The sequence below is a fragment of the Chrysemys picta genome, chromosome 4 (assembly GCF_011386835.1).
Source record: "Chrysemys picta bellii isolate R12L10 chromosome 4, ASM1138683v2, whole genome shotgun sequence".
Lineage (NCBI taxonomy): Eukaryota > Metazoa > Chordata > Testudines > Emydidae > Chrysemys > Chrysemys picta.
This window is the reverse complement of record NC_088794.1, coordinates 88,419,251-88,440,325: the sequence shown is the minus strand read 5'-3', so window position 1 is coordinate 88,440,325 and position 21,075 is coordinate 88,419,251. Positions and strand designations below refer to the sequence as shown.

At 44.5% G+C, this 21,075-nt stretch overlaps 2 protein-coding genes across 4 annotated transcripts; one reads left to right on the top strand and one right to left on the bottom strand.

Moving 5' to 3' along the window:
* The first annotated feature begins 85 nt into the window (after positions 1-85).
* Positions 86-9,968, top strand: SLC10A1 (solute carrier family 10 member 1). The gene is made up of 6 exons (XM_065594078.1): positions 86-619; positions 4,184-4,394; positions 5,032-5,210; positions 7,251-7,447; positions 9,404-9,467; positions 9,908-9,968. Exons 1-6 carry the CDS (start codon positions 198-200, stop codon positions 9,966-9,968), a joined length of 1,134 nt encoding a protein of 377 aa, XP_065450150.1. The 5' UTR covers positions 86-197.
* A 4,004-nt stretch (positions 9,969-13,972) lies between these two features.
* SRSF5 (serine and arginine rich splicing factor 5) lies at positions 13,973-21,075 on the bottom strand. Of its 3 annotated transcripts, none has more exons than XM_005305936.5 (8): positions 19,024-21,075; positions 18,175-18,325; positions 17,290-17,360; positions 16,976-17,074; positions 16,586-16,655; positions 15,320-15,393; positions 14,903-15,013; positions 13,973-14,735 (listed from the first exon to the last, which is right to left on the bottom strand). In XM_005305936.5, exons 2-8 carry the CDS (start codon positions 18,298-18,300, stop codon positions 14,486-14,488), a joined length of 801 nt encoding a protein of 266 aa, XP_005305993.1. In that variant the 5' UTR covers positions 18,301-18,325; positions 19,024-21,075; the 3' UTR covers positions 13,973-14,485. The 3 variants fall into 3 exon arrangements, with proteins under 3 accessions (XP_005305993.1, XP_008170764.1, XP_065449021.1); XM_008172542.4 differs by having other exon boundaries at positions 19,079-21,075; XM_065592949.1 differs by lacking the exons at positions 13,973-14,735; positions 14,903-15,013; positions 15,320-15,393 and adding an exon at positions 16,037-16,323 and having other exon boundaries at positions 19,024-19,177.

Genomic DNA, 21,075 nt, shown 5'->3' with positions numbered 1-21,075 from the left:
AAAATATGATCCTTGACAAAATAGCCTTCAGCTGCACTCAGTACTAGATGATAAGAGCTCTGGCCTGAAGAAGAGAAGTTACTGACTGCAGGAAGGGGGAGTGTTGGATGTGATGTTTACTTGCACTGGATTTGCATTGTTTCAGGCTTTTGAACTGACTTCTTTCCTCACTTTGCCAACCACACCAGGAAGAAGGGATGGCTAAGCTCATAGCAACAATGAACACCACCAGAGGAGCCTATGGGAGCCCAGAATCCTGGAACCCAGCGCATACTGAGAATGCCTCCTTGCCCAACTTTACACTGCCTTTCACGTTTCGCCAACGGGCCACTGACCAAGCACTGACTGGAATCCTCATTGCTGTCCTCAGCATTGTTATGGTGTCACTGGGGTGCACTATGCAGCTCTCCAAGATCAAGACTCACTTCTGGAAACCTAAAGGGGTGGCCATTGCTGTGGTGGCTCAGTATGGCATAATGCCTCTGACAGCGTTTGCCCTGGGCAAGCTCTTCCATTTGGGACCTATTGAGTCTCTGGCTGTGCTCATCTGTGGCTGCTGTCCAGGTGGAAACCTCTCAAACATTTTTAGTCTGGCATCAAAAGGAGATATGAACCTGAGGTAAGGAGAGCTCAGTACAACCTCACCATTGTCACTGGCCAGGCCATTTCAGTTGGGAGACTGGTCTACAGTCTAACTTATTAGCTCTCTCCATTCTAATGCTTCAGGCAGGAAGAAATGTGGTATTGTATCCAAAGTATTTTTAGAGTAATTATCAGCATGGTGCTAAATGCTGCTTAGTCACTATTGGTCCGGAGCAGTGCTCTAGCACCTAAAATCTAGAATAGAGCTGCACTCCAGCACTTGGGGTCACACCACCACTAAGATTTGACCTGGCTACCCCTCCATAATGCCAGCCAGAGCAGTAGCCAAGCCAAATTTCAGTGGTGGTGTCACCTGACGTGCCAGGTTGAAACACCACTCAAATTTAGCCCAGCCACCCATGCTTCCACACGTGCACCAGTAAACAACCTCATGTGGCTGGGAGTGTGACCAATGCCTGGGTTGGGCTCTCCTGCCAGAACCCAGAGCAGCTACTCTTGGCACTGGGGAAGCCTCAAACCAGCAGGAAGGAGGGAGAGGAGCAGAGTAGGGTGGAAGGGAGCCCAGCCAGCAGCTGGGTCCTGTTCTGCCTGCTGAGCCCTCCTGCCAGAACCCACAGCAGCTACTCTTGGTGCTGCTACTCTGGGAACCAGCAGGAAGCGGAGAGCCAGGCCGAAGGGAGGAGTGAAGTGGGCAGAGGACATAACACCCTCCCAGGAAACCAGGGTCAGGCTCAAGCCAGCACGGAAGGTAAGGAGCAATGTGGGGGTAGACAGAGAACTAGGGAGAGTTTCCACCGGTCTTACAGTTAGGACCCAGGAATTAGAAACCTGCACAGATTATAGCTTTAGGGGGAAAGAAACACTCAACAAAGGAAGACAAATTGTGTACTTTTGTTGGTGCCATAAGAAGAATTGATTTCAATAGCTTCCCTGTGGCATGCTCATCAGTCTGGTTACTCAGCCCAGTATTGGACTACAAGCTACATTTCAAAGAACTTGATGTGAGTTAAACCTCTTCAACCCAAAATTCAACCCAATAGAAGATGTTGTGACCACTTACAAATTGACTGGGTAATTAAATCAATAGATTAGGGAGACAAAGGTCTATCTAAGCATGATGAAAATATAATGATAAATTAAAGCCAAATAGGAGTGGTCCCTGTTCTCTGAGCCTTTCATTAACAAATTCAACTGGTTGCCATAAAATAAGGGTCTACCATGGGACTTTTGATTAGTTAGTTGGTTGTTTTAATAGTGCTTTTTGTTGTGGTGCATTTTATTTTTATTACATGGCAATATGGATCCTTATGTTTGGTCCTGTGACACAGAGACCACATTTTCAAGAGTGGGCTGCATATTTGTGACCACCTTGTTTACATTTGGTGCCCAGTCACGTAATTTGTGAATGCAGAAAAGCAAAAGCTCTATGTGCTCAAAAGTTGCAAGTTTCTCCATGGGCAAAACTGTAGGTTCAGCTATAAAGATTTGGGGCTTGATCCCCCATTGCATTAACTCCCCTTTTATAGTGGTGTAACTCCATTCATTTAGTTCAAGTAGAGTTACACCAACTTTAATCTGGAGTAACACAATGGTGACTCCTGGCCATGGCTGAGACCCTTCTGAAAATTCAGCCAATTCAGCATAAATTCACATGCCACAGAGGCTTATGAGCAATTGCTGAAATTAACTAAGGAAAAGTGGCATTTCTCCCTATTAGTTCTCTGCTATTAAGCAAAGTATCCCATAGTGCATCTTTATCAATGAACTCATCAAAATGACAAGACTTTCTAGCAGACCTTTTTGTACACCGTGATTTAGAATCCACTCAGCATAAATATTCCCATGTGACTACCATGCAAGACCACCAAATGGCAAAATACTGATCAAATATTTCATGATGCTTCTAACTCATCTCCTTAGGAAAAGTAATAATAGGAGAGGGTCAGAAATTCAGGAGGCAAGTCACCAATGGGGAATATATCCTGTGAAGGTCTTATGAAAACAGTGAAACGCTTCATAGAATAAGCAGAAAAATACTACAAATTAAGGAGAGACAGTAGATGGCACTTCTCTCCTCAGTATTTTTGTTTATTTTTAAGATAGCATTATAGTCTGAATCCCCTTAAAACACACCAAGTTTTCAAGTTGAGAGTCACACTTCTTTCCAAGCTACCATCATATGCAGTAGATCCAATCTACCTTTCTTCTAAAAAGTTATGCGATAAATTTCAAAAGTGGATGTGAAATCTGAGTAAAATTCAAGACCAATGTAAAATAGTCTTCTGGCATCTTAAATACTTTATTTGAATTTTGCAGAGAATGTTTTATAAAGAGTATTTTACATGTTCTGCCGATGAGCTCTTTGACTAATTGCTTTCCCTGTGCCTTGCTACTTAGTGTAAAGTTTGACATAGAGGAGCTGAGCTACACGTGTTTTATATTAGAACAATGTGTGTATTTATTACTAATGTGTGAAGTCTCACAATTACCGTTGCACCGATTTTCAATTAGATAAAATTTACCGGTAAAATTTTAGGTTTCAAAAATGGCTGCTTTATCTTACGATGACATCACATGCAAAATGGATTTTGGAGACTCTCACACACATGATAGAATTACCAACTTGAGGGAATTTCTGCAGGGCTCCTGCACTGTACAGTTTAGCACTACATCACTGCTGTTGCATCATCAGGTGCATAATTGGGTTTTATACCTTTTTTGGAAGTGACCAACATAAGCCACTGTTGAGGGCAGAATACTGGCGTAAATGGACCATTGTTTTGTTCCAGCATGGCAATGCCTACATTTCTCACCCCTTCACTATTCCAGTTATTAGTACTCTTAAGAGACCTCCTGCCGTTCCATGTAAATCAAGCAAGTCTTAAGGGGCTACCCCAAATAGAAAAAGATAAGCTCCCCAAAAAATTAGACTAGCATTGCCTCAGTCCAATAGCCCTCGTCCAAGATTAAAGCGTGGAAACAACAGCAAGGGAAAGACAGCTGAACTTAGATTTCTCTGCATAGCTTCTGAACTTTTGCACTTTATGTACACGGATAACAAGAACATCCAGAGTTATAACAGGAAGTATTTAGAAACAAACCAACCCAAGAGCTTTGAAGATATAAACCCTTATGTTTCAGGGGAAAACCAACTTCTAACTAATGGGAGTTGAGAAGAAATTTTCCCTATGGGCAGGTTATTCCATAATTGCCTGTTATGCAGTTTCTTGCACTTTCCTTTAAAGCAACTGGTACCAGCCACTGCTGGAGATAGGATACTAGACTAGCTGGACCACAGGTCTGATGCAGTATGGCAATTTCTATGAACCAAGATGCATACTTATGACTACTTTTTGAGCCTAAAATAGAACTGTCCTTTAACTTCTCAGTTTTCCCTTACTTCCATTCCTGTAGGTCCTTTCACCACCTGGTAATGCTGAAACCTCTGTGAGGGAAAGGGGAGAAATGGGAAAAGTGAGCTGAAATTGTAAATGGATGTATGTATCCAAGTTAGATAAAGAGAAGAATATTCCAACAAAGAATTTTATTCCACTGCTATTACTTTCTCCCTTCATCTCAGCATTGTGATGACCACATGCTCAACACTCCTGGCACTTGGGCTGATGCCTCTTCTACTGTATCTTTACTCAAGAGGGCTGTACCAGGGCAACCTAGAGGGCAAAGTACCTTACAAGGGAATAGTCATCTCCTTGGCCATAATGCTCATTCCCTGCACAATTGGGATCTTCCTGAATGAGAAGAAGCCACAGTATGCTCGCCTCATCATCAAGGTAAGAAATGGCATTATTTTGTGGTCATCACCTTTCCCTAAGGGCTTCGAAGCAATTTACAAACATTTCATCTCACTAGTTGCCTATGAGGTAATTAGTATCTGTACCCCTGATTTACAGATGGGAAAACTGAAGCACAGAAGGGTTAAGTAGCTTCTTCTAGGTCATGCCACAAACCAGTGAAAGAGCTGAGGACAGGACCCAAGAGTACTTACTCCCAGTTCCCTGCTCTAACCACTGGACAACACTCTCTAACCAATCCATAGCCTTGCACAAAATGTTCTATTGTGCGGAGAGCTCAGATGCCTGACATCACAGGACAAGAGGAAAGCCTCAAAGCCATTAACTAGGGCTTTGTGGCAATCATCCAGAAGTGACTGGGACAGATCACCAGCATCTACTTATGCCTAGAAAAAACAGCAATCATATTCCGTCTCAGCAGTGCCTGTATTCCAACTGTGAGTAAAGGGGTTCCAATAGAATCTCTTAAGTGCTTTGAGATGAAGGTGCTATATTATTACAAGTAGGAAGGTATCATTCTAACAGACAATGGGACAGCTACTTACAAACATCTTGGCTAATTTTAATGGGGATTTTTGTATTGTCTTTCCCAACTCCTGATCCACTTTTATTTCAGGCAGGGATGATTGTGTTGCTTGTATCATCTGTTCCAATAATCGCTCTGTTTGTGACAAGTGTTGGAAACAGTATTTTGATCATCTTCTCGCCACCCCTACTGGGAACGTCTGCCTTGATGCCTTTTATTGGTTTCCTGCTTGGCTACATGCTATCTTCATTTTTCAATCTCAATGACAGGTAGGTCCCTTTACATCTCTGTAGCGGGGCAATTACACCCCGTCCCCCTTTGGGGAGAGGGGCAATGCCATCATGGCCCCGCAGTAAGTCTGTCTTCCTGCCCTTAGCCTCAGGGCTGTATGGCCCAATGGCCAGAGTCAATATGCTCACTCTTGTTGGCAGGGCTTAGTAGCCAGAGTCAATATAGTTGTCCCTGATGTCAGGGCAATATGTCCTAATGGCCAGAGTCAATAGAACCCCCTCCTCAGTGGGGTTGTGTGGCCCAATGGCCAGAATCAATATGGCTGCCCTCCTCAGCAGGGCTGAGTGGTCTAGTGGCCAGTTGGGGGAATAGGCAGCCACCTAAGGGTGGGTGGCAGCCGGGCTAGAGAGACCTGGGACCTCCAGGCTCCACTGGGTCCCAGCCCAGGGCCCTGACAGTGTCTAGCTCCCCTGGGCTACTTCCTACCATATTCCCCGATGCTGCGGTCTAGACATCTTTCAGGTCTCCCGGTTCCTCAGCGTGCAGATTCCAGAAGCTCCAGCCTCCCTTGGGCATCCGCAGGTATCCAGGCATCTGCCTAGATCTCAGTGCCTCTGGCTTCCATGGTCTGGGGTTCCAGCTGCTCCCGTTCTGGAGCCTACGAGATGGGTCCTTCCTTTCTGGTGGTCAGCCTAGAACAGGGGTTCTCAAACTGGGGGTTGGGACCCCTCAGGGGGTCACAATGTTATTCCATGGGGGGGTCATGAGCTGTCAGCCTCCAGCAACCCTGGAGATTGACAGTTGTTAACTACAGGATACATATGAATACAGGCAGGGACGGTGCAAGCTACCTCTATACCAAGTTCCCTCTAAGCTGCGCGGTGGCGCAGCAGGCTATCAAGGGCCACGCAGATGGGGAGAGATGCCTCTCCCCCGGCCCTGGAGTTGCCCAGGCAGGGAGAGGCGTTCTCCCCCAGCCCCGGGCTGCTGCAGCAAAAGAGGGCTGAGGGGAGTCCTCTCTCCCCGCCGCAGCCCTGGGGCAGCCTGCACCCCAAACCCCTCATCCCCAGCCCCACCCCAGAGCCCACACCCCCCCTGCACTCCAACTCTCTGCCCCATCCCTGAGACCTCTCCCACACTCCAAACCCCTTGGCCCCACCTTCGCCACACATCACCGCCATATTGTTGCACATAACAAAATTAATTCCGCACGTAGATGTAAAAAATTAGAGGGAACATTGCCTCTGTATTGTCCCTAGCCCACGTGCCTCAATCCTTACTGGGATGAGAGATGAGTAGAGTGTCATGGACCAAATCATTCTTTGGCCGTCTTGGGTCTGACAAAATTGGAACCAATGGCAGAGGCAATTATGTCAAATGGACACCTGAAGACCCACCAAGTTGTTTCACACAGGCCTCTGAACAAGCTGATAAATGGTTTGACTTTTGGTCACTACAGACCTGTTCATTTCAGAATTCTCAGTTACTGACAATGAAATATGAAAGAGAAAAGTCAGGAGAACTTCCAAGTAGAAAGTGATGGAGAAAAGGGTTAGTGCGTGTGACAGGACTGACAAAACTCAAACAATTTTTCCTATTTTGATAACTGCCTCACACCACAAAGGGCATAACAATATTCAGCTGAAGACCCCAGCACAGATTCAAAGTTGGGACTCCACTATACAACTGAATCATCCTTTATCATGCCTTGAGCCCATGGGTAACCCAGCCATGATAACCCTCCTAACACACACAAACCTTCCCTTACCTTTCCCTGGCGACTCTCTCTCTCCTCACTTTTGAACCAGATTTTTTTCCCCTTGCGGTGGCAGCAGCTCCTGGAGAACCCCCGATTCATGACCACCAATCATGACTAGGCAGGATTTCCGCCCATGCACCCCACCTCTGTCACTAGCTACCATTGCACACTCCCAAAGGAGTGCTGAACAAAGCATCTCATTTGAATTCTCAGCACTGCTCCTACTGCAGTTTTTTTACCAGGGTCAAATGCATAAACAGCTGGGCACCCTGTCTGCAGTTCTGCAATTCACGCCTGTGTTTAACTCTTTCCTGTACAGGTGCAGGCGGACAGTCTGCATGGAGACTGGTTGCCAGAATGTGCAGCTCTGCTCTACTATCCTCAAAGTGGCCTTTGCCCCTGATGTCATTGGACCCCTTTTCTTCTTCCCTTTCCTATACATGGTATTCCAGCTTGGAGAGGGCTTTCTCCTGATACTGGCCTTCAGGGTTCATGAAAAGCTAAAGAAACCAAACGGCAAGTGTAGTATAACTAAAACCTCTCTCCGGTTCCTACAGGCTTTTCATCTCAAAGTAGTGTATAAACCATACACTGGTATCACTGCCCCGCCATCACAGAACTGCTGCTCTCTCTGGGGTGGAACTCAGTTGCTTATAATAGCACACAGCAAAACTAAACAGCTAGAAGTGAAGAATAGCCTCTCCAGATGATACTGCATAGGGAACGGAGGATACTAGGGGCCACAACTTTTGGTATCAAAAGTTGTGTAGTGTGAGGTACTGACTGTGCAACCCACCAATAGTGTCCGCTTTCCAGAGAGTCCTGTGCTTCAGTGCGCAGGCACATCCCAAAAGCAGGGAATCTGTATTGACAACTCAAAGGAGACGAGTATCAAGTCCATTTGAAACAGAGGAATATGAGGTAGACAGCAACTGACGCAGCTTGGGTATCACTACCCGTCGTTGAGTGAGGGGTGAGAAAGGATCACCCCATTATGCAAGTTACATAAGTCATGTCATTAGAAGGTAAATGCTAGGTGAAATTTCTGCAGAGAATAGAAATTAGAGGCTCTAAGACTGGAAGCTCTGTAGTATGAGAAGCTTTTCACCTTCATATTTTGTTACCCAGCCCTGGCCAGTAACATCATACTCATTACCATCTGACAACTGTCAGGTCACTGTGACAGCGTGCAACTCGAGTGCACTCCTTTTTGGCACAACATGATCCTAGGATTGCTCTGTCTCAGTTTCCCCCATACATACTATGGCCTATTCCAGCCATAGCATCAGCCAGCCCTCCAGCCAAGTGCCCTCAAAGCATCCAGCCCCTTCCAGGAAAAGGAATCTTTCAAAAACAAAGTCTCAAAAGATACAGAACAAAGGAATCATCTGTTCAGCCAGGCTCTACCAGTGTTGTAATTGCCAGCCCTTGCACGCTGGCTCTGCATCTCTCGAATAGTTTAGTTTTGTAGAGGCAGCAAGTGTGGCTACCTGAGTCCAAGTCTGACCGTTAACCCTTTCTAGCACAGGATGGGACCATCTTACCCCATCACAGTGGCCTACAAAAATAAGTTGATTGCGTCATTGAAGTTCTTAATGAACATGAATTCACTTATCTCTGCCAGATGGTGCTCTTCTGGACCAATATACAAGTTTAGGACAGGAAGTGAACAATGCTTAATCCAAATGAGTGGATTGCATTTTGGTGAGGTTGCAGAAAAGCATTGCAGCTGAGAGGGGAGACTGGTTGGAGTGGGTAAGCAAATTCAGCAAATGCCTTTGTGATTTAAAAAAGTAAAAATAAAAATGCTGTAGGCCAGTTTCATGGCAATAAGGACAGCTGTTCCAGTACAGTACCACCGGAACTCTCCCTCTGGGGTTCAGCTGGGGAACAGCTTCAAAACCCATTGAGCCTTACAGGGAGGGACTACTTGGGAGAGCCACTCAGGCAGAACATCTAGCAGCCATCTTAGTCCTGCCCCTGCCCTAGCCAGCTGGCTCCACCTACTTTGGGAGGCAGAGCAGAGGTTGATTTGCACCTTGGAGTGCAGTAGTGGTGGTTTGTCATATTTTGTAAATGGAGCTAGTGTGCTGATAGACACTTTTAAATAGAAAAGCAGTGTGCACTGGAAACATATACAAAAAGGTGACATTTTCCACTTACTGTTAAATGGACTCTTCTAAAAATTCCTTGCAAATCAAAGTCTGGTTCATGAAATTACTTGAAACAAAATAGCTGCAGGTTTTTTTTTGTTGGGGGGGGAGGAGGAGGAGGGTGGGATGGGGCTTGCCACCTTTATTTTGCACAGCTCTGTCCCTTGGGCTTCGAGATCTAAAAAGGGCCAAGCATCGCTCAGTGCAATATAGGAATCCCTGCATTACAGCAACCATTCATCTTTCCTGCAGCATCACCTTCCAGTGATATAGGTTGGACAATGTGGTCTTATGACTTTTTCCCCCACCTCTTCTTTAGATACAGCAAAAATGATCTATACAGCTGTGGATGATATTGCACAAGAAACAGAAACACCAGCAAAGTAAGTGGATACTACAGAAGCACCACACCTCAGATACACCCACCAGTGCTCCAGGTTATAGCTTCTGCACCCAGTTTGCTGAACTCCAGCAGTTTCACATGAAATGTGCACCAATGTTGATTTTAAAACAAAGGGGTGAGTGGATCCTCTCACAGGCCCACTGTCCCCTCCCTCCCATTGGATGTTCTCCAGGAAGGGCACCAAGTGCCACAGGCTATAGTTTGAGACTCATTGGACTAACCAATTTTTGGTCATCTCCAAAACATTCATATTTTGGCTGATGAAGAAATGGTGCGGTCCATCCCGGTGAGCTCTCTCCGAGTTTCCCACGAGCTCTGTGCCAGAGACCTTGGAACCAACAGCATGACATAGCTTATTAATGGTTGCTACCATTAATGGAGCCAGACCCATTCATTTGAGTTGTTTTTCTGTGCACATAGTTTTGTGAGAGAGGCAAAAGCCTTTCAGAAGTTCAAGCTAATTTCTCTAATTGACATCTAAAAGCTAGCCCGGGATTTTCTCAACACGGGATCGACAAATGAAATGTGACCAAATGTACAGTTTGATAGTAAAGGACTCCTAATCACAGGCACACTTCACCCCAGCAGTTTTGTACATGTAAGGTCCCCAAACCATAGGCACTGGAGCCCAAAACGTGACCTGCAACCAACCTTATGGTTTCTATAATTTAACATGGGGAGGTTTCTAAGATACTTCTAAGGCTAACCCTAGTGTGTGTCTGCCTCATACACTTAAGGGCTATTATCCACATCTTATAAACGGGGAACTGATGCACACAAAGGCGAAGTGACTTTCCCAAAAATCATACACATCAGTGGCAGAGCAAGAAACTGAAGCTGGGTCTGCCTCATCCCAAGCTAGTACCCTAACTGCTGGACCGGTCTGCCCAAGGACAAGACCACCTGTCCCAAAGTGCCTTGCTTTGTAGGAACACGCCAGCATCCAACGTAATACTGAACACTTTGAAAGCATCATATCAACATTAACTAAGCCACAAGGCCCCACAGTCAGTAACAAGGCAACATTAGAACTCAGAAGCTCCAGGCTCCCAGTTCTGTGCTCAGACCAGTGGTTCACTGTACCTCAAAGTAAAATAATTTAAGAATATTGAGCATATTAAAAAAACCACCATTCAATAAAGCCACAAACTTTACTTACAATTGCTATAGTTTCAATACATTATGTAAACTAGATATCTTAGGTGCCTTGCAAGAGGCCAACAGTCCTTGGTGATGCAAAGGATGAGAACTCTTTTTGCACACAGTGCCTGGTTCAATCCTCATTGAAGTAAATCAGAGCCTTTCCACTGACTTCTATTATGCTGGTAGCCATCATGGTCGTAAAGCTCTTTAGAAGCAAGTTATCTTTAGCCACTGACCCATTTGTTCAATGGCTGTCTCACTTGCATTCCAAAGACCGTTATCCCTCACACTACTGGATAAAGCTTTCCGAAATGCAGCAACTGCATATGGTTAATGTCCCTTTAAATAGCTGGAATATCCTGGGATGCAGTTTAAAGATTTCACTGTAACTCTGCCAACCCCCACCATTTGAAACTCATCAGAACCCTCCCCACCCCCCAAAAAAGCACATGGGATTGCCTAAAAATCATGTGGTGTCTTTTTTCAAAGACCAGTTTTTCAGCAGCACAATTCCCTCCACATTCTCCTGTCCTCTACTTGGCTCTTACATGACGACTCATGGTGGGCCACCATCTTCCTTGAGGGCAGACTGATTTCAGCCCCTTGGAAACAGGGCTGGCTCCAGGGTTTTGGCCGCCCCAAGCAGCCAAAAAAAAAAGCCGCAATCGCGATCTGCGGTGGCAATTCGGTGGGAGGTCCTTCGCTCCGAACAGGAGTGAGGGACCATCCGCTGAATAGCTGGACGTGCCGCCCCTCTCTGAAGTGGCCGCTCCAAGCACCTGCTTGGTAAGCTGGTGCCTGGAGCCAGCCCTGCTTGGAAACAGCATTTACTGTCTTCACTGGGAGCAGCCTGACTAACCAGCTGGGTCTTTAGCTCCACTCACATTAAACAGCAGCCATATTAGTGAAGAAATAAGCTTCATAAAAAACAGAATCAGTCAGGAAAACCCTTATAAAACACCACATATACTTTGGGAGCAGAGGCCTGACAGAAGCCTGCTGTAGATTTTAAGAGTCTGTTCTGTTAACATAACAGTGTAAGCATAAGTCAAAACTATGTATGTGTAAGAAATTGCAGTGTAATCATGTTTGCAAGACCAAGAAAAATGACAAAAGCTAGAAGGCCAGTTTGAACTAACACTAAACCTGTACTGAGAGGAAGAAAGTTAACATGGAAATGAGAAACTAATACATATGCATGAGAAGTTTATGTAACAAAGGTAGGTTAAACCTGTATTGTTTAGTGCTGGAAGCAACATATGAAATCGTGCAACCGAGCTTCCCATTTGTAACTGACTGCTACTTGCTGAGTTTTTGCCTTAATAAAGATTTTAAATTAGACACCTGCTAAGAGACTCTAAAGCCAACAATATATTGCAAGTCTTGCAACAACACTGAATTGGTAATACTACCCTTGGAAGAAACTGCACATGGTTACACTTATACCCCAAAAAACAAACAAAACAAGGTAGAAAAAGTCTGCCTCACTTTAATAGATAATTTAAAGGGACAGCATTTTCAGTGCCAAGTATGCCAACTCAGTTCTTGTTGCACGAAGTGTACTTAAGGTATCACTTCTTTTAAAGCAGAAGGCAAATCCTGTTTTTTCACAGACCGGAATCTTAACTGCAACAAATCTGTGACCACCTAGAACTGTCGCTGACCTGTGGACACAAAACGGCAATGGTAGCAATGACAGAACTCTGATCCAGAGCCTACAACTGGAGCTGGTTAGTAGTATATAGCCTCCATTACATGCAATTGAGTTGCATACAACCATTTACCAGAACATATTTCCCCAGAATGTCCTATATGATGACTGAACCCCAAGAGAGAGCAGGTAGCTATGGATCATCATTTCTAGTATTGGGCACTCTGATAATTGTTAGAAAAATTCACAAATCACTTGAATTTAAAGCAGACCTCAGCCTACTTGGCAAATAGTTAAGTTACTATAGCTTTCTAGGGCATGCCGAAATGCTCTGCTACTGCTGAGACCCTAACCAAAATAATTAAATATTGCCCAGATTTCATGTCAGCTAACACCAAGCTTTGGTTTTATGAAATCTATAGTGCTCTGAAAAAGGCTCCCACTTTCTGATCAATACCACTCAATTCCTCAGTGAGCTCCACCTCCCTATCCTAAAACAAGGCCCCATTACCCCAAGAACTGCTCCTGTTTCCTACTAGCTTTTTAACTACTGGGGCATGTAAATAATGCAGAGAAATAAACTACGTGTAGCTACAAGTACCCACCTTTTAAGTGTTTCCTCTTATCAAGTTCAAGCTTGCATTCTTAATGGCCTTTTCCTGTTACCTTTGCAGCTTGAAAGGGTAAGAGTCCATTTTACACCCAACTTTTATCATCACTAGTTTCTCAATCCCCTACCTCTCTGAACATAAAAGGCAGACTGCTTTCAGTGATATGGTTCCATGTATACGTAGGCAATGCATGACATGAAAGAGAGGCAGGGTGGCTAATAAGAACAGCCATACTGGTTCAGACTAAAGGCCCATCAAGCCCAGTATCCTGTCTTCCAACAGTGGCCAATGCCAGGTGCCTCAGAGGTAATCAGCAGAAGAGGGTATCAAGTGGATCCACCCAATTGCCCATTCCCAGCTTCTGACAGAGGCTACAATCCCTGCCCATCCTGGCTAATAGCTATTGAGGGACCTATCCGAAGAGGAACTGATCTAGTTCTTTTTTGAGCCCGGTTAGTCTTGGCCTTCACATCATCTTCTGGCAGAGTTCCACACAATGTGTTTATGAAGAAATACTTCCTTTTGTTTTAAACCTGCTGCCTATTAATCTCATTTGGTGAGCCTTAAGAGTTGTGTTATAAGGAACAAACTTCCACACCAGTCGCGATTTTATAGACCTGTCACATTCCCCCTATAGTCATGTCAAAATTGAAAAGCCCTGAAATCTTCCCTAATCATTTTGTCGCACTATTTGATGTTGGCGTACCCTGGATTTATATAGAGGCAATATTTTTTTGTCTTATCCCTATTCTAATGATTCCCAACATTGTTATAGTCACACTTGACTTCCTTTCTTCATATCCATTTAATTGTGCTTACTCATGACCACCTGTTCCTTGAAGATATGCACTATCAAGTGTTAGCCAAAGGACAAAAAACATTTCCTTATTATGAGTCTGCTTGTTTCTACTTCTACTCTAAGACATGGGAGCTACACAATATCACCACCATAAGCTCCTGCCCATGAGACAAAATTAATTCCTTTTGTTAAATGAGCTGTGTCATTAAGAGACCTGAGCAACATAGATGTTTTGGGTTCAAGTGTTGAGTGAAGAGTCATTTTAAATGAAAACGAGACAGTTTTTAAAATTAAGGTTTTATTATCAATCTTGAGCAGCATAATCTATTTAGCTGACTCAACTGAAACAATTGTTGGAAGCACAAAAAACCCTCTGATATAAAGCTTTATGTACAGCACATATGTAGAGCTCTTAAAGGTCTAAAGCTATTAGTTTAATTGAAGACATTAAACTAATCTTGAATTATCATTCACATGTTTGAATACACTGGGAACTAAAACGTTCAGATGATTTCTTTTTTTGAGTACAAAAAAATTGAAGTTATTAGCTTTAGTTATAAAGAGCTCTGCCCAAATACACAAACTATACACTTGACATCCACAAAAAATGTGAGCAAGAAAGAGATTATCAAAAGACATTTAATACATTTAATTCATACCCCGCGGTGGTCCATATCTACAAAGTTGTCCCTCCCCCACATCCAAACCCTTCCCCACAGAAAAATCACATACTTACCACAAGTTATAGCAAGTATGGTTTAAAAAAAGGCCCCCAGGCAAGTTACTTATAAAGTTCAATTTCCACTGTCAACAGATCTGGACCTTGACCGAGACCTCTGCCGATCCACAGATGCTGGAGATTTTGATCTACTAGAAGAACCTCGTTTCTGGCTCTTCTCAGGCATTGGAGATCTACTAACTGAACGAGACTTGCTACGGCTCCTACTCCTGGACCTGGTGTAAGACTTGCGGCTTCGGGAACGAGAACGGCTGCGAGACCTGGATGAGCTCCTGCTACGGGAACGAGACCTGCTTCTGGACCTACTAATGAAGTTGTACAAACCGATGTTAGCCATTAAGTACTGACATAGTACAATAAACAATATAAAATTCTGAGTGCTTTATCAAGCAGAGATGAGTGTTCACAAGGAAATTTCAAATTATATTTTAGCTTGTACTTCAGCATCATTTGGAGGTTTAAAAACTCATACCTGTGTCTTTTGCTGCCTTCAATTAGTTTAATTTTCCTTCCATTGATTTCTTTGCCAGAGAGCTTTTCAATAGCATTCTTTAAGTCACTGTAAGAGGCAAACTCAACCACCCTTTAAAAAAGAGAAAAAAAAAAAAACATGATTCACATTAAGTGCCAGGAATTACCTAGCCCATGTGACATCTTAAAGTTTTACTACAAGATTGGTTGACTCATTCATGTCAGTAACTGAACTGTGAATTAATATTTTCTCCCTCAAATAGCATTCATTTGCCTTTTTACTGAAATCTCATGGGGCTATGTTTCAACTCAAGCAGTGGGCACCCATTAAGAGTGCTGAAACTAGCTTCAGTATTTAGAAATATTTGAATCTAGTAATGAATGTTCAACAAGTTTGAGAGAAGTTTCAGATACTTACCCTTCATTTAGCTTAGGCCTGTGTGCATCTGCAAAGGTTACTTCCCCAGCTTGCCTCATGAAGTCTTTGAGATCCTAACACGAGACCAAATTTGTTATTCAAAGAAACAGAACTAACGTTACATATATAAAAAAGGTAAGAACATGACTACTGAAAGAGAAGATGTTAGATAAATTACAAACATGGCACTTGCCATACTTGTATTCTATCAAAATTGAATTATTGAATTATCTACATCAGGGCACGAAATAAATGAAAATAGCACATTGCTTTAAGCAAAATGCTGATAATTTTAACATTAAAGAAAGTATTAGTCTATATATGGAACTGAGTGCATATTACCTACATATTTTTGAAGTGTAAAAAGAGACTGCAATAGAATAAGCCTTATGTTTATACAGAATGTTTACAATACACCAGTTATTTTGTGCCCCATATGTCATAAAAATATAGTTTACTTTACCTTCATTAAAATTTCCCTAGGCTAGCCAAGCAGCAAACTGCATTAAGCGATCGAAGATACCGTCATGATATATGCCCGACTGGCTCTTCGCCACCCATTTGAAGAACACTACCCAGTCGATGGAAGCCTTTAAATCGCACAGCCCTCCCTATTAGCAGACTACTGACGGATGCAGACATTTTCTACTCTTGTGGAGTTACCAAGGACCACTTTACTGCGATCAGGATTCCAACGACCGACCACCTAATTTCGTATCTTTCAACTCTTTTCGACCACGACCTCTTATTCGGAAGCGTTACAGGAGGAACAGCTCTCAACTTAAGGATCAGATCTCGTTAACTCTCTGGGATCGCTGCAAACTGGCACTTTAAGGAAGTGCATCGATTACGTCTAGACCAGCAAACACAGATCTAGAGGTGGCCAACTGCTACATTGTAGGAGCTGACTGGAAAAGTCAACCAGGCCCAACCAAGAGTGACCAAGACAACGATTAGGATAACCCACAGGCACTCCTCGTCATAAGGCCAACGACACAGATAGGCTGGCAAATAAAGGGTTTAATATGTGGTTAAAATTGATTTTGAACAAGAAAAAAATATATAAATATATTTATAAATTTCCTCAAATATTTACATTGAGTATTTACATATTACATTAGTTCTGAAAATACCTTAGTTATGTTATTTAAGCTTACATTAATAATAATCTTCCAATTAAATATATTAAAATATTTTTAGTAAAGTATATTTTACATTACATACCTATTAAATGAAATTAAAAGAGTCAATTATGTTTTAACAAACCTGCCAGCTGACTCGGGAAGACAGATTCTCTACTATCAGACGGTTTTCTGTTCGTACAGGTGGGGCATTTCTGTGTGGAAAAATATTTAGTTTCATCTAGAGTATTTAAAGTCAAGGACACTAGAATTTCAGTAAGTTTTGCAGGGCCAATGAAAAAGGTTGAGTTTAAAACCTGGTTGAGGTTAAAAACTCTGATTTAAAATAAGCGCTGCAAAGTAACCACCTATAAAATAAAACACAACATGCCTATTTCATGTAATAACTACCTTTGGCACTGCTATATCAATTCAAATACTTGTGGGGACTGTGGGGTGAGGGAGAAATCAGTCAGATGGTGGTATGACACACTTAACTGGACCATATATATTAAGACTATTCAACTATACATACCTCCTGTCATTACGTGGACGGCGGCTACTAAAGCGATCAGAGTATCGCCCTCTGCCTCTGCCACCTCTGGAACGGGCCCGTGCATGTTCAATTGTAACCCTGAAAGAAAACACGACTCCATTTCACCTGCGTACCCCTTGGTACAAGCGTGTGTGCTTTCATTAATGAGAAATACAAGGGAACTTATGTTCATATTTTATATGAATAGTATAACTGAATTTATTAAGTTTAGCAGTTTGATTTACTTGTCTAGCTTTATTTTAAAGCTGCATATGAAGCAGCATACTGGATGCTACTAACATCAAGACATTTACCTCTCACTGCAGAGCTCCTTTCCATCCAGTTCATAGACTGCATCATCTGCATCCCTTGGATCTTCAAATTCCTATTTCATAAGAAAACACCACCTTTGATACTGACATTCAACTAAAAATATATGTAATCTGCCTAGTTGTTAAGAGACTACTACAACTTTATAAAAGAAAGCACTAAAAGCAGGTCTCCAGTTTATGAAACTAAGCCTTAGCCCACACTAGGAAATTAAGCTTCTATAACTACACCACTGAGGGGTGTGAAAAATCCATACCTCTGAGCATGCAGTCAAACCAACTTTAAACACAGTGTAGGCAGGGCTGGGTTGACAAGAGGCTGACTGACCTACCACCTTTTAGGGAGATGGATTACCTACACTGACAGAAGCCCTGCAGTTGGCATAGGAGGTATCTTCACTGAACCACTGTATTCAATTGTATTTAGATCTATTCAAACTACAGCAAAAAAATGATTACACATATTGCATTACTAGTAAAAATCTTAACTTTTTGGCCAAAAAATTTAATGGAAATGGAAGCTTACAGGCTGCATTCCAGCATATTTGTATTGCACCATAAACTCTCATCACAGACAAGCAAAATCTATTACCCATACCCCAACTTCCAGCCATCCCAATTAAAAAAATGGGTGGGTCCCCCGCCGGCGGCAAAAATTACATGTTTTATTGGACTAGAAATATGCTTCTACTACTTGCTGGAAAGCAAACAGAGACTTAAATTAGGTCACTCCTTATCCAAGGAATGAATCTGCCTATTTCACTCTCTCCTACCAGGTAGATCCAGTGCATTTCAGAGACATTATTACAAGCGGCTGAAGGCGACAGCAGCCTTCTGCAGGAAGAGAAGTTTTGTTGCAACAGCTCTTACCACAAATCCGAAGCCCCTTTTCAGATCTATGTCCCGGATGCGTCCGTATCCCTTGAAGAATCTCTCCACGTCCTTCTCCCTGGCTGCAGGGTTCAACCTCCCGATGAATACGCGGCAGCCGCTCATGGTGTCGTTAGTCAGATTAAATCAGCTGTAAGAGAAGGAAGGAGACCATTAGCCGCGCCAAGGGAGAACTGCAGCGGGTGCGGGGATCAGGCACCCGATGACCCCCACCTCAGTCAGCTTTTGTCCGCCTCCCCCCAGCCGCGCCCCGCCTCAAGAGCCGCAACGCCTACCCCACCCTCACTGCGCAGCCGCAGAGGCCAGCCCTGTGCCGCAGTCTAGAAAGTCCGAGAACATCCGACCAGCCAGCCCCGCCCCTCCCTCTCAGCCCCAATGGGAAAGAGCCAAGTAAGACACCACCCCTCCCCTACACCAATCGGAACCAGCCAGGCGCGCTCCCGCCCCACCCCCTGGTGACTTTTCTGCGGGGCTCAGCGACCCGCGCGTGCGCGCACAGCTCCGGAGTTGGAGAAGAAAGCAGTAGACGCCGCCATTTCCATTCCACAAAATGGCCGCCCAAGCCGCGCCCAAAAAGAACAGCAACGATCAGCACCCCCGCCCTGAGACTGGCACCCACCTCCCAGCAGTGGGAATTAAACACTAGCGAGGACACGACAGCAGCACCATGCCCTCCCCCCCCACTTCACTCCCTCAGACCGGAGACTGCCTTCCCCAGTAGCGCGCCTCTTCCCCGCCTGGGGCTTCCCCGTCCCGCGTTCCACGCAGTTTCCAGTCTCAACTCCCCACTCTCCTTTCCGTAGCGGGGCCCGCTAGCCCCTCACCAACCTGCGCTGCGTGCCGAGGCCAGACGGGCGCGCGAGTAGGATAATCAATAACCTACTTGCTCGATCCTTCCTCTATGGCGTCTAGCTCCCGACTGGCGAGTTCGCTGCGTAGCTGCACCACAAAATGGAGGCTGCTAGCACGTGACGTTGACACCACGTGACCCATCTCCGGCTCCCCCATGGGTGGAGAGACGAACGGGGGTGGCGTCCTTCTTGGCAGAGAGAATCTAGGTCACCCGGTAGGCGGGGCTTGTCCAGGCGCCCCTGAAACTCGCGAGTCGGGCGCGGAGCGGCCCTGCCTGTGAGTCCGGGGTTGAGGCGCTGGGCCCGGAACAGCCGTGGGGCGCCGCCAGGCCCGCGGAGAGCAACTCGGGCCGCGCACATCCAGTTCCCCCGTTTCTTTATTCGCACCGCCGGCCCTGCGCGAGTCCCGCAGCAGTTGCTGGGTCACAGTGACTAACTCCAGGGCCTGGAGGAACCTGCGGGCTGGCCTGGGAGAGGCCCCTGGAGCTTGCGGGGGCCCAGCAATTCCAGCGCGGTAGCACCCCCGTAAAGCGGGCCCGGGCTTCCCTGCGCGCTTGGCACATGAGTCAGGCGAAAATCTCCCCCTTTTCCAGCTTCCTAGCGGGCGGGAAAACCTTCAGGCTGCCCTGGGCCCTCCCTTTGTGACATTTCCCCGCTCCCAAACTTCCTGCCTACGGGCTGGCCCCGCTGACGGCGGGGGAGAGAGATTAGGGGGCGAGGTGGGACTGGTCATATCTTGTATTGGACCAACGTCTGTTCATTGCAGCATGGTGCTGAATCTGCCGCTGACCAGCTCATCAAACCCAGCGTTGTTCTAGCATACAAAAGTCAGCACCGGCCAGCTCTTTAAAAAGAGCGTTTGATTCGCAAGATCCTTTACAAACATCAACAGTAACTTGAAGCTGTCTGTGCGAGAGAGAAAAGGCTGTAAAAAACTGGCCTGAGAGAATAAAGTCTGGAATAAAATGGGTTAAACATTGCATCAGCCACGAAGCCATCTTGGGGCTGCAGTGGAATACAAACAACTCTGGTTCCATCATGCTTCCTAGCACAGCAGCATAACTGAATCTGAAATAAGGTGCTAAGCCAATAGCCCAATATTTTGTTAACCCTTCTTGCAATCTCATCTTCTTCTGATATAACAAATTAAGAACTGCACCTCTGTTGAGCATCTCATGTTCAGGACAGCGACAGGAGTGAGCAAAGGCTTGCAAGAATTGAAAAGCAGTGTGCGCTTGCCCACCAGCCTATTAAAACACTAAATTAAAAATAGACTAGCGATCTAAATAATTAACCTTAATTCAGAACCAAGCAAATAGTGACAAAGTAAAGACATAGGCCAACTTCAGCCCTGGTTTAGCTCCATTGATTTTAGAGATTAATTTGGCCTAGGGTTATTTTTTTGTAGTTTGGTTCCAGATGAAGACTACAGTCACGGTAACAAATGGCCTACTGCATCCAAGAAGAAATCTGGAAGATTTCTACAAGTGGAAGAAATCTGGAAGTTACAAAAATAATGCACTTTAGTTGTTTCCTCTAATTTGGACTGAAATAATTGTGAGAGAGGGGAGCAGGTTCTTGCTGAGGTGATGTGAGAAGCTAAAATATGAGACTGCCATGATGGGATGGGCCCTTTAACTCTTGGATAAACCTTGAAAGATAGGAGTAAAAACTAAGACTCCATGGACATGTTAGGCAGAACTCACTGCTTTTTGATGGTGCTGGAAACAGAAGCAGAAATGTGTTTCAATTCCCTTCAATGATGAGTGGTGTTTTTTTCCTCATTACTCCATTTTTTCCTGTCTCTTCACGTTACTCTCTTTTCTTTGTTTCTCCATACCTTTATTTCCTTTTTTTCTGCATTCCTGTTTTCCTCTATTCATATTTTGTCTCTTTTCCATAACCTCTGTGTACTAGACTCCTCTATTGTTACCATTGGTGTACCTCCACTGGTGACAGCAATAATAAAGTTCATGTTTTAAAAGTCTCACTGAAATGGCAAAAATTAAAACAGAATATAACCTTTCCA

Bases quoted from the DNA above. Each gene is read 5' to 3' on its own strand.
- SLC10A1 (XM_065594078.1), top strand. From the start codon at position 198: ATGGCTAAGCTCATAGCAACAATGAACACCACCAGAGGAGCCTATGGG. The intron at 4,395-5,031 runs GTAAGAAATGGC...CTTTTATTTCAG, and splicing joins ATGCTCGCCTCATCATCAAG to GCAGGGATGATTGTGTTGCT. The intron at 7,448-9,403 runs GCAAGTGTAGTA...CCTCTTCTTTAG, and splicing joins AAAGCTAAAGAAACCAAACG to ATACAGCAAAAATGATCTAT.
- SRSF5 (XM_005305936.5), bottom strand. From the start codon at position 18,300: ATGAGCGGCTGCCGCGTATTCATCGGGAGGTTGAACCCTGCAGCCAGG. The intron at 17,361-18,174 runs GTAAGAGCTGTT...CTTATGAAATAG, and splicing joins AAAGGGGCTTCGGATTTGTG to GAATTTGAAGATCCAAGGGA. The intron at 15,014-15,319 runs GTAAGTATCTGA...TCTTTTTTAAAG, and splicing joins AGGCCTAAGCTAAATGAAGG to GGTGGTTGAGTTTGCCTCTT.